Below are 13,831 nucleotides of genomic sequence, written 5' to 3'. Positions count from 1 at the left end.
GGGCGATGGTACGGTGTACCAATTGACCACCTCTATCCTTGGGCAACAACAAGGGTTGCTGCCCAAGGATAGAGGTGTTTAATTTGTGTTTAGACATGCGTGGCATATTATAACTCTGGTTATGCGTGGAAATGCCACTGGTATTTCCTGTTGAGTTCACACGCACACGCACATCGCATATGATCGCTGAATCGAGGATTTTCGTATTTTCGGAGCTAGGGATCTAAAGGTCATCAAACTTTCTATACTGAGCAATAATTGGCGGGTGTGTATTTATGTATGTGTCTCGCGCGGTCACACACAACCAACGTTCCGATTATGCACGATTATGCTAGCGTTCGTTCATTACAAGCGTGTACAGTTGTTGCAGTGCATAATCGGAACGTTGGTTGTGTGTGACCGCGCAACACCAGTGTGGTCTTGGAACCAAGACTAGTATGTGTCCACATTGTGCACCATAAACAGACGCACACAGTTCTGTGTCTACCACAAATAAGTTTGTAAGCTTGTACTTCAACAGGAGAAGTTGTCCTACAAGGTTGTTGTTGTGTGTCTGTAATTTTCGTGTGAGAACGTTGCAACCCAATATGGAAACCATTGACTGTTTGACACTGTGGAATGGCGTCAGAATACCAACGTTGGGAATTGGTAAGCATACTATTATTACTATCAATTAAAACATAAGTTTGATATTGCCATTGGAGAAGAGGTTTTAAACTAGTGGTTTAAAGCCATTGGACCCTTTCGGTTCAGAAAAAAAAAAAAAAAAAGTTCACAGATTTACAAATAACTTACAGGGTTTACAGAAGGCAATGGTGAAAGACTTCTCTTGAAATATTCCATGAAATGCTTTACTTTTTGAGAAAACAGCAAAACAATATAAATTCTCATTAACGAGAATTACGGATTTATTTGAAACGTGCGGAAACAAGGGTGGGTTTTTCCGTTGTTTTCTCCCGACTCCGATGACCGATTGAGCCTAAATTTTCACAGGTTTGTTTTTTTGATATAAAAGTTGTGGTACACAAAGTGTGGGCCTTGGACAACACTGTTTACCGAAAGGGCACAGCGCTGGAAAAAACGTCGGACCGGACCACTTTGCAAAGTGACTCCATCTTTAGTTGGTTTGCTGCAACCAGCAGCAATACACGGTGGTCGACATTACCGGAAAAATGCAAGAAAACAATTTTTTTTTCGAAACGTACAAACTCACGACTAGGACTTGCATGTACTTGCACGTCACAATGCTAACTCAAAACGAGGCGATGGGCGCAGGCACTGCAAGTGATGGGGAACGAGCGCCCATAGCCTCATTTTTGGTACAATTTATGAAGTCATACATAAGTATTAAGAGAGGCCTATACAGAACAAATAATTCCAACATCACTATTGCAATGGTTTCAATATCTCATAGGAACGTCATTTATTGGTGGCTACAGTCACGAGGCAATGGTCCACGCGCTGAAACATTGCAATGTCAGACATATCGACACGGCTAGGAAGTACCACAACGAACACCTAGTGGCTAAGGCTATTCTGGAAAGTGGAGTGGCGCGGGAGGAGCTGTTTATCACCAGTAAGGCATGGCCGTCCGATTACGGTTACGAGAGCACGAAGACAGCCTTCCGAGAGTCTCTACAACAAACTCAAGTGGATTATTTTGGTGAGTACATTTACAATGTTTTTGGAAAGCACTGGACACTATTGTAAATTGCTCAAAGTGAGCATCAAAACTTAGTTGTTAAAGGCAGTGGACACTATATTGGTAATTGTCAAAGACTAGTCTTCACAGTTGGTGCATCTGAACATATGCTAATAATTATTACCCAGTAGTGTCCACTGTCTGTTGAGAGCTGTTTATAGTATACAACCGTGTAGTTATAAAATGTTGCATTTGGACCCCGCCACATTCTAAGTCATACCCTTACTGCGTGTGCTTTAATATAGCTTGTATAATCATTGTAACGTACCTAGACCCTGAATATGGAGTCATACATTGGTTAATAATCCAACAATAATTATTCACCATTAATTACAAAATTACTTTGTTGAAAAGTATTGGAACTGTTGATTGCATAAACTGTTTTGAAGAAGAAGAAAAAAGTCAATTCGAATGGTTTTGATACTAGCGTTTGATACTAAATAATTCATGCAATAACCGGGGTTGGTGTCCATTTGCACCAACACTGCCACCAACACTGCGGTTGGTTGGTACTCCCTGATGGCATCTCACTTAACGGGGACGGATTTGTCTTTTTGTGCAAATGTAGTCCTAGTGACAGCTTTTTGTTTTCTCAACAACTTAACACTGCGTTCAGCTGAACCTTTTCACAAGTGACCTTTGACGTGTATTTCAATCCCATTAATCAGTATTAGTTTGACCATTATATAAACTGCTCGTTAAACTACCTGTTATGGTGTCTTTATTTAATAAAATAGTAGATAAACTGTCCCTTTTACGAAGTTTGCAGGGAACTGTTTTGAGAATGACAATCATAATTTTTGTCTTACTAAAAAAATTCAGACCTTTACTTACTTCACTTTCCGAAGTCGCCTGATGGAACCAGCGACAAGAAACTAATCAGTGAATCTTGGAGGGCACTGGAAGAACTGTACGCACAAGGTAGCTAGTTCATTTTTTTTTTTAGCTAATCGGGCCCTCTTTCTACTAAAAACTCAGATTTATTTGTTAAATCACTAAAAAAAAATAAAAAATTGCACTACACTGTAAAAATATATTAGTCAAAACAACGCTAATTAGTCATAAGGGAAATGATTTTGATGCAAGTTAGTCAAAATCATGTCGCATACGACTAATTAGCGTTGAAAATGGAAAGGCCCTCTGTAAAAACTCATTATGGAGATTGGCGTGTGCGTCGCGCGTATCGCGTGATGTCAGGTGTTCCAGCCGTTGCTCTTGACCAATAGGAATGAAGAAACTGTCTGATAAGCACAAGTAAAAGCTCACGTGTCACGCCAATGTTTAAACACTATCATCCGTTTAAACACCCCCACGTGATGAACTCTCGACCAATCAGAATGGATAAGCTGTTTTAGGTATTTATGAATGTGTCTTAAAAACAAGTTTTGTTTAAGAAGATGCCCGTACTCACATAGTCACAGAGAGGCTACTGAAAAAAAAACGACGGGATGAAAAAGAGTGTTGATGTGTTTAATCTTAAGAGGAGTCCATCAGAATATTGCTGTTGAACTTGCAATTAAACTGGCCATTTTCGATGCGACCGGAGGAAATTTTCCTGGTTACACCTTTTATAGCTTAATTATGGTAACGCTTTTACGTAAATTCATACGTGAATCGGACACTCTGCCTGGTACGGCTAAGATGCCTTAACTGTTTAAGATTGTATGCAATATAAATTATAAAGGGACACACCGGCTCACCGTTTACGCAATATAGGGGTGTAGAATCATAAGTAATGTTTTTATAGATGGTTGCTGTAAACAATAATCATCAAAATGTCAATAATATGCGCATACTCATACCAAGGTGAACAATGTTAATAATTATTACCTGATAATTCGATCTGCTGCAACCTATAGCGTTTCAAAGTCTGACTTTGAAACATAACATTACTGTAGCTCACACAATTGAACCTCGGGGTTAACAGCGATTTACGGACAGAGAAAGTGAAGTAAGTTATGAGCCAGGGTTATGCTGAGAGTGTCTTTTGAAATGTTCTTTTCCCCAGGTCTTTGCAAATCCATTGGAGTGAGTAACTTTGAGATCTCGGACATTGAAAACTTGAAGGAAACGTGGACGGTCATTCCCATGGTCAATCAGGTAGGTTACATCAATGGGAGACTTTGGGGCGCTAGGTGGCAGCAGACTTACCAAGTAAATTTCCATTGTGTAGGTAGTTCTGAGCATGCGCACATGACCGAGAACAATGGATTTTACCATAGAGTTATACATAACTCTATATGATTTTACCTGGTAAGTCTGCTGCCACCAAGCGTCCCAAAAGTCTCCCATTGACACCTTGCAGGATAGTTCTTCACAAGTCAGGTACACTGTGCTCTAAAGCAAGACCAGCCTCCCAAGTTACTGAATTATATTTTGAATTACGCTTTACGAAATAATATCCGTTGAAAAGGGTGATGCCCGTTTGAGCACCACGAGTGTTTATAAACAGTTTTGAACGACATATGCGTCAACAGACTTCACAATATTATGAATGAACTAGGAAGAGAAGTGCCATTGAATTAGTCGACTGCTGAGAACCGGGTCCCCATATGAGATTCCGCAATGCTAGTTTCTGCAACAGGCAGACCAGGTAAATTTCCATTGTCAACTTTTGTACTTCTTGCATGTGCAAATTAATTAAGAGAAAACACCATTTCCTGGTAAGTCTGCTGGCAGCTAGCGTCATGAAGAAAACAGTTCAAAACTGTTTATAAATGTTGTGGTAACTTTTTTTTAAATAATGTTTTGGTCACTTTTAGATCGAGGTCCATGTGTTCTGCTATCCTAGAGAGCTGATCGATTATTGTCAAGGACTCGGGATGCAGATTGTGGTAAGACACAATAAATTATGTACCCATCGTATCATAGTCATTCTTTATAGTGGAGGCATTGCGCGGCGAGTTCAAGGTATTCAATTGCGCTATAACAATTATCTATTACTCGAGTAATTATGCCTGTGATTGTTGTTCACATACCTCGGAGAGGTGCTTAGTAAACATTGCTAAACCACGTCGGTGTTTAAGGGTAACACCAAAAATGATTATTCTTTTTCCCCGACGCAAATGTAACATACTAATTCATGTATGCTGAGTAAACATTGCTAAACCACATCGGTGTTTTTTTATGGGTAAAACCAATTATGATTATTATTATTTTTCCCCGATGCAAATTTAACAAAATAAACCATATCTGAGTACATTTTGGTGTTAGAGAGACTACCTAATTGTCTATGTTCTTTTCAGAACAGGGTATAGTCTTCCGAATTTAGAAATCCACTCCACAGTGGTGGAACGAATAAGCATTATATTATTGACTCCCTGAAGTCTGCCAAACCAAATAAATAAAGTCCAAGTAGCATGCAAACGGAACTCTTCAGAAATTTTTCATAGTGTCTTAATTACCGTCTTGAAGAAAATAATCTGAGAATTACATTTTGAGTTGAATACTTTGGTGGGGTTGCTTGGAAAGAAATGTCTGTTAAATACAGTGGACACTACTGGTAATTGTCAACGCCTAGCCTTCACAGTTGGTGTATCTCAACATACGCATAAAATAACAAACCTGTGAAAATTTGAGCACAATCGGTCATCAAAGTTGCGAGATAATAATGAAAGAAAAATAACCCTTGTCACACGAAGTTGTGTGCGTTTAGATGGTTGATTTCGAGACCTCAAGTTCTAAATCTGAGGTCTCGAAATCAAATTGGTGGAAAACTACTTCTTTCTCAAAAACTATGGCACTTCAGAGGGAGCCGTTTCTCGCAATGTTTTGTACCATCAACCTCTCCCCATTACTCGTCACCAAGAAAGGTTTTATGCCAATAATTATTTTGAGTAATTACCAATTGTGTCCACTGCCTTTAATTACCTTATGAGGCATGGCCTTTAGAAAACATCGGTTTCCTTGCCGGCATATTAGGGACTTTTCGTTTTCGACGACGGATGGTTCTGCGACGGTAAAGATGACATTTGGCGTCATCTGCGCATGCGTCGGCTTTGAGGACGGTCGTCCCTCAATTTCTGCGACAGTACTTGGGATGAATCTTCGTTGTGCTGAAAACGACAACGTTAAGCTGAACAACCGTCGCAGAACCATCCGTCGTCGAAACGAAAAGTCCCTATTATATGTATACCGACAATAACACTGCACAGATTTGTACGCGCGGCACATAGGCTTGGCCAATGAACAACCACTCTTTGACTTCTAGACGTGGGCGCCCACTAAAATAACGTCATTTTTGGTTAGCCTGTAAGAAGGTCAATAAACAATGGGATTGTGAACTTTGTCATAACATCAATTAGTTTCGCTTCCTGTTTCTATTTTGCAGGCACACTGCCCATTGGCTAAAGGAAAGGTCATGGCTCATCACGTGATTGTCAATATAGCGGACAAATTAAGCAGGAAGTGCAGTCAGATTGCGAGTCGTTGGGTTATACAGGTAAGAACCTGGCAATGTTAAATGTATTAATAATTAATTATCAAAGAAAATTCTGTTTAATTTTAGTCTGAAAGTTGACTGATGATAAAGTGCATAACAAAACCCGTTTCCTCTGAAATATTTCCCTTTAAAGTGTAGTAACATTCGAATAAACTGTTTCTGCGAGCCTTACCAAAAAACCAGCCGGTTTCGGTTTTAACACACCTACCCATAAGGACAGTGTGTTACCAGACTCGATCCTGTGCATGGTTTGTCACTTATTCTCCTGTCTTGCGAAACCAGCTAAAGAACAGTTTTTACAAGTTTGTTGTTTTGTGGATTTAGTTGATCACAAAAACGTGAACACTCTGCAAATATTTTGTCAGCTCCACCACTCTTGTCTTATACCTTTAACCTTTATTGTTATCTTACGTATTGCACGTGTGGTACAATGGTAGTGTTTTCAGTATTTGTGTTTGCTGGTTTGCATACCTGTGCTATTCTGTGTACAAAGCAATGGCATTCCCCAAAAGTGAGCGAATAATTCCAAAAATGTGGTACATGTACATGTACTGGCAAATAATGGGCTAAGCTAGTGACTTGATATGTAACCCTGGTATGTCGTAGTGCACTCAGCGGAGGAGAGCGTCCACTGGTTAATCGATGGTTATAGCCAATGCTGCACCATTATCAATGGGTAGGATTCAAAATGGACAACAGGTTGATATCACACAGACAACCATTGTGGTCCACGTAACGGTTGCTTTCAACTCAACTACTTGAACAAAGGAGGATCCACGATTGCAGGCGTGGCTTTATTCTAACTGACGATTGTCACACACGAGAGATGTGGAATTAATATTATGTTACTGTTAGGTTTGCGTAAATTTGTCTGTATGCACCCGAAGCAAAGTGTTAATTTGACAGTGTCCATCTCAAAAAGGACAATGGCGCTGCATAGCGCGGGATTCAGCTTACGGTCCGTACAATAAAGCGCTTTCAATACGCTTGCAAAGCGCTTGCTTTACGGTGCCGTAACGCGGACAAGAAGGTGTTTAACAGCGGTTCAAATTTTAGCAATTTTTTCATGTGTTTGACTGATCCTGAACACTTTTGATTTTGTTTTGTATTCCTTAGAACATGAGCGCCCTCTGTTGATATAAAGCTAATTATATTAACGCATAATAATGCAAACGAACGAGAAGTGTTCTGGACTTTAGACCAAAGATGATGTTTCAAATAACGTTTCAAATTGTCTTTATTTTCTAGCACGGCCTCGCAGTGATACCTAAATCCACAAAATGTAGCCGAGTCGAAGAAAACAGCAAGGTATGTTTATTTTTTTACAAATTAGTTAAACTTACAGTCATTCAATTTATTTCCAGTAGTTTTGTGCCGCATGCTTAAAAGGATTGACCCGATATGTTGATAAATGTTTAAAGACAGTGGACACTATTGGTCATTGTCAAGGACCAGTCTTCTCACTTGATGTATCTCAACATATGCATGAAATAACAAATCTGTAAACGTGCTGCAAAACAAGTAAAAAATGTTTTATATTATTTATACGTTGATGTATTACGTAATTAATGCAAGGAATTTACAAACATGGCAAGTAAGGTTAGATGAAACAGGACTGCTGCCCTCATATGCAGTCCCGAATGAAAGCGCCTCCAGACGGTCAAACATTATTGTAAATTAGTACTTCAGAAGGCATGCGATACTATTGTAGTGTGTTGTTTAAGAAACATCGAAGGGGGTGGTGGGGAATGTCTTAACCGAATCGGATAATGCCCTATAGACCCCCCCCCCCCTTTTTTACTTTTTTTTTGTTTACAAGTGATTTACATTTTTGCATTCCGATCAGGCATTTATCTGTAGGTATAATCATGGAGAAAGGACAACAGTCTGTTGACCTTTCTCTACGGTATAGTACTGTTTTTATTTTTGTGTTTTGTGTGGCTATTTCGTACTTTCCGCGTCAACTCAATTATAAAACCAGTGTGCTATCTTGCCTGCCATCACCTAACATTGAATGTACAAGGTCACATAGTGTTGTTCACACGAGGGTATGGTCAAAGGGATGTTCCAATGGTTGGTTCATCTGTTGTGTAGAAAAACAAAGACTGCCGTCATGTGCTTCTCTTCTGTGGACCTTCATTTTTACCGTTTATCTATCAGCAGGGACATTTCAGTCGTATTTAAAGGCAGTGGTAATTACTCAAAATAATTATTAGCATAAAACCTTTCTTGGTGACAAGTAATGGGGAGAGGTTGGTGGTATAAACTTTGTGAGAAACTGCTCCCTCTGAAGTGCCATAGTTTTCGAGAAAGAAGTAATCGTCCACGAATTTGATTTCGAGACCTCAGATTTAGAACTTCAGGTCTCGAATTCAACCATCTAAACGCACACAACTTCGTGTGACAAGGGTTATTTTTCTTTCATAATTATCTCGCAACTTCGATGACCGATTGAGCTCAAATTTTCACAGGTTTGTTATTGTATGCATATGTTGAGATACACCAACTGTGAAGACTAGTCTTTGACAATTACCAATAGTGTCCACTGCCTTTATGTCACTTTAGGAAAAAGTAAAAATAAACAAGTTATTGATGTCTTTTACAGGTGTTTGACTTCACGCTATCGGATGAGGATATGGTAACTCTGAATCAGATACACGTGACAGATGGTCAACGTGTTTCAGATCCAAGCAGGGTGCGGTTCGATCAGCTGGCACTTTAAACAGCTACTTGAGCGGAATTGTTTTTATTTTTTTTTACGGGAAATGCTATTTCCACTTGTTGATAGTGTGTTTGTCAACCATTTTAGTGTGATTTTGATATGAGTAAACTTGTTTTTTTTTCTTAATTATCGATTTAAAAACCTTGCCCCACCCACAATGTTTTGTAAAAATAAAAACACTTCTGCCATTGCCGGCGCAAGTAAAAATGACAATGCTTTGACGTCATGTCCTCTTGATATTTGTGATTTACCTACTGCAGAGGGCTGGGCCGGATTTCATGGCTCTGCTTATACCGTAAGCAAGGAATCGGCGTTTACGAAAGCAGGGAATTATTTGCTTACGGCAAGCGTATTTAACGGGTTAAAGGTCACTGGTCACTGGGTCAATGGGACTCAATGTGCTGTTCTTGGATGTTTTGGTTTATAATTCATACTGATGGAGCGTGATGACAAAGAAGGCAAAATATCACAAGGCAAATTGTACACTGAAAGGGAATTCCGCCATTGGTCTCTTGAACCGTTATTGAGTATTTGTGCAGTGAGGCATTTCGTCTCGGTAAAATTATCAAGAACCAGGCCTCGTTGGGATTAAACCACTACTTGAAAACCTCTTCACTACTTATTGATTCCCTTATTTAACACGGATGCCGACTTGGTACCCATGCCGCAGAACGTTGTAATTAGTTTTACTTGTCCCGTGTAAATAGTGTCAAGATAGCTGCAAACCTCTGCGAAAAAGTATTCAACTATTCTCGTCTGGGGGTAATGATAATTGATTGCCTCTGAATCATCAGAGTAACCATTGATGACGTATGTTTTGTGCGCATGTGCACTAACTTGATCTCAACAACTTAACTTTTTTAGACTTAAGTGGGGTACTAAGATAAGTGGGGTACTTAGATGTTTTGTGATTAGCTACTTAAGCGCCCCACTTAAGTTAGCAGGGTGTGTGCTTTAGACTTCAGTGAAAACTTACGTACTCCACTAAGTTAAGTTTCGTGAATACCGCCCCAGGGCATTAACCAGTTTCAATAACTCATGAACAGAAACTGCAACTTGCAATATGAAATACATGCAGTAGTTCGATATTTATTTTTTAAAAACATACAATTTTATCTGAGTATGCCTGCTTATAAACATGCCACAATCAAAGTCGTAAGTGAACATAGTAATATTAATAATAATAATATAGGTTTTTCTCGGTCAATTTCGGAAAATGAGCAGCCAATTTTTCGTTTGGAGGCATTCAAATTCCTAGCACACTCATTCTTTTTTTATGACACACAATCATCATTCAATTTAGCAAAGCTGATTCGACTAGAGATTTGCTGATTTGATCATTTTCAATTTCGTAAAGAGGCAATCAATTTCGCTAAACGAGGATTGAAATAAGTCTACGACTAAAGAGTTACGAATAAACAGATAAACTGTAAAGTTAAAGGCAACTGTTTCGTACCTTCCCTTTTAAATTAAGCGAACCTGATTTGTTTATTGTTATGTTTCCAGTAGACTTTACCTGGGGCCCCATAAGCTTTTTTTTCCTTCTTTATTTTTTTTTCGGGAGAGATTTAATGGTTAACTGAGCAAGACCCGATTTGAATGTGTTTGAATGTTTTTTTTTTTTTTTTTTTTAAAGGTTTTTGTGGGTAAATTTTCGCCAACCATCAATCTGTTGACGTGCCAGACATATTGGCATAATTATGTTCAAGAGTGCCAAAATAACGAACAGCCTTTAACATTCGTAAGGAAACACAAGTAAACCAAGCGTTTTTAAGAATGCACAAAGTCCAGAATTGACTGCCCAAAAATGAAATTGAATGCCTTAACGCACGATTGATTATCTTGTTAAATTGAATGACGTAAAAGTACATTTGACTAGTCTTAAAATGAAATCGAATTACCCTTTTCAGAGGCATTCGATTACGCGCGAAATAGAATAGGCTGGTGGTTAAATTGGCTGCTCATTTTCCGATTGACCGAAAATACCTATAATAATAATAATAATAATAATAATAACTTCGTTTTGAGGCATTGAAGTTCGACTAAAGATTTTGCTGATTTAATAATTTTCAATCTCGTAAAGAGGCAATCAATTTCGCTAAACGAGGATTCAACCAAGTATACGACTAAAGAAATACGATAAACAGATAAACTGTTTTAAAGGGCAACTGTTTCGTACCTTCGCTTTTAAATCAAGCGAACCTTATTTTCTTGTTTTATGTTTCCAGTAGTCTGTACCTGGGGCCCATAAGAATTGTTGTCTTCCTTACTTTTTCGGAAGAGCTTTAATGGTTGACTGAGCAATACTTGGTAATTGAGTGTGTTTGAATGTGGTTTTTTTTGTAATGTTTTTCTCGATTTTGTTTTGTTTTTGTAAATATTTAATAAGTATCAATCTGTTGGCGTGCAAGACATCTTGGCATACATAGTTCAAAAGTGCCAACTAATGAACCGCACACATTTAACAATTATTAGTAAACAACAAGATAACCAAGCGTTTTTAAGATTGCACCAATTCCATTATTGACTGCCCCAAAATTAAATTGAATGACTAAATGCACGCCCCAAAAGAAAAGAAAAATTCCTGCGAATTTAAGTGCACCTTCGATGAGTTGTTTAATTGAATGATTAATTTCTTAAAGCCGTTATACACTTTCGGTAAACAGTATTGTCCAAGTCCCACACTTCTTGTATCACAACTTATATATAAAATAACAATCCTGTAGAAATTTAGGCTCAATCGGACATCGGAGTCGGGAGAAAATAACGGGAAAACCCACTCCTGTTTTCGCGCGTTTCGCCGTGTCATGACATGTGTGTATAACAAATCCGTAATTCTCGCTAACGAGAATTTATATTGTTTTACCGTTTTCTCAAAAAGTAAAGCATTTCATGGACTAATATTTCAAGAGAAGTCTTTCACCATTACCTTCTGTAGACCCTGTAAATTATTTGTAAATCTGTGAACTTTTTGTTTCTGTACCAAAAGGTCCCAATGGATTTAAACCGAATGACGTAAAAGTACATTTTGACTAGTCTGTTAAATAGGCTGCTCATTTTCCGAAATTGACCGAGAAAACCTATATTAATAAAAACAATAATAATATACTAACATTAAAGCAATACATTTATATGGCATTAAACAAAGAAATGATAACCTAACAAAGCTCTTTTGAAAAAAAGAAGGTTGGCAGGTGACAACTCAAAAGTAAACTTTCCTACGAGGTGAACTTTGAGTGCGCACTTTGGATCGCTAAATTTAAATAAAGTGTAAAAGCTAGCTGATACTGAGGTTTGTACAAGAAGCCTGTTTTATTGTTAGACTCCAACTGCCCAACCAAAGGGACGTGCACATGTTGTACTGGGCTCACAAATACATCGTAGTGGTATTATACTTTTGTAGGCGATTGTTGCATGTTTTTTTTACACACCCTGCTTGCTTAGTAAATCTTTCCTCTATAGTGAATGCTAACACTACACTGTCTTGTGAGTGATTGTCCTCAACCTGCACGCTTTACAAGGAGCAGACAATAAGAGTATTTTCCTGGCCTCCAGCTCTCCGGCTCTATTGAATAACATGAATATGTATAGCGTTTAACAAAGACAACGGTCCGAGTAAGGTGGAGCCTTCAGTATCCAGCTTGCGATTGGGCATTGGCAAGATCTGGACGTGCTACGGTGCTTTGAACGTGTAAAACGAATGATCACTACTAGAACATACTCAAACGTTCAGACGGGAAAAGGGTACAACGGTAAAAATATGTAATTTTGTACGACTACACACAATCCACTAAACATTTCACCTAAACAAACGGTAAAATAATAATAATTACACAGCTATAAGGTAAATAAAAGTGTTTACCCATAAAAAGGGTAACGCGGAATAGTTTTACATGGAATAAAAGTGTAAGGTTTACACAATCAATGTGTAATATTTTACATATCTAGCGTTTACATGTACTTACAATTTAGGTAAATAAACGAGTAGGATTTAAAACTTTGCATGGTGGAAATAAGATATAGAAGAGTTTGTAAATAAACGAAGTAAGTTGGTAAGTCTTTGTTGTGTAAGTTTTACCCTGCAACCAACTGGTAAAAGTTTACGTAACTGTTAGCAGGTTGTTTTTTTGTACACAACTTGTGTTAATATTTTTCTGAGTGTATAGATATTTCGCTTATCTGTGTATTGCCTGATGTAGACATCTGTGCACACTTTAATCTTGGTCGCACACAGCCTTAAAACTTTTGTTACAATATACAATACAATCACACACACAGTGTATTCTCAAACAGTGCATTGACCTCCCAATCTCGTGGCTGCGCGCCAGCTGGTGAGTTTTTTTTTTAGACGGGATGTGTATTTTCAAGAAATAGTGAGAAATTGTGAGAATCTACTAGAAGACTGTTTAGGAAAATGATGTAATGTTAAGAAGTTTGTATAAATAAGACATTTCTAGAACACCCAACTTGGTACAAATACGAGCTGAGAGAGACATTTAGTTTCAAGGTAGCATAAGGTAGCATAGATGGATACAAACCGACTGTATGCGGCCCCAGAGAGCTACTCGGTGTGGAGCTGAATTTTGTGCCAGGAGAGACAGTTTTGTGAGCTGAATCTGCAGTTCCAGTTTTGGGATCATCGGTTCCCGTATTTGCGACGGTCATCACGCCGCCGTTTCGTCTCGAGACCGGTCATCGTGTTTGAGGTGAATTTCGCCCCAGCTGCAGCTGATTTGTGCACCGATAAGGACTGAACTGTGTTTACCAGTATTGTAGTGTCTCAAGCTCTCGCCCGTAAGATCTTCTTGTTTTTGTAAGATCATTTTTTGATTATTACTCTTAACATTGTAAATTAGTATTGATCAACATTTTATTGTTATCATCTTTGACGGCTTAAGAGTAATTAAATCACACTTGTTCATGTTGATTCAGTGTGACCTTGTTTGATTCTTTGTTGCGTCTGAGA

The 13,831-nt window shown here is 38.4% G+C and overlaps 1 protein-coding gene across 1 annotated transcript; it reads left to right on the top strand.

The window, feature by feature from the left end:
* The first annotated feature begins 385 nt into the window (after nucleotides 1-385).
* LOC117303622 (glyoxal reductase-like) lies at nucleotides 386-10,527 on the top strand. The gene is made up of 8 exons (XM_033787837.1): nucleotides 386-648; nucleotides 1,415-1,663; nucleotides 2,525-2,623; nucleotides 3,711-3,802; nucleotides 4,465-4,536; nucleotides 6,033-6,143; nucleotides 7,392-7,451; nucleotides 8,749-10,527. The coding sequence occupies exons 1-8, from the start codon at nucleotides 588-590 to the stop codon at nucleotides 8,863-8,865; spliced, it is 861 nt and encodes a 286-aa protein (XP_033643728.1). The 5' UTR covers nucleotides 386-587; the 3' UTR covers nucleotides 8,866-10,527.
* Nucleotides 10,528-13,831: the final 3,304 nt, after the last annotated feature.

Source organism: Asterias rubens, chromosome 20, assembly GCF_902459465.1.
Source record: "Asterias rubens chromosome 20, eAstRub1.3, whole genome shotgun sequence".
NCBI lineage: Eukaryota > Metazoa > Echinodermata > Asteroidea > Forcipulatida > Asteriidae > Asterias > Asterias rubens.
Note: the sequence above shows the minus strand (reverse complement) of the source record. Positions and strands in the feature narration are given on the sequence as shown.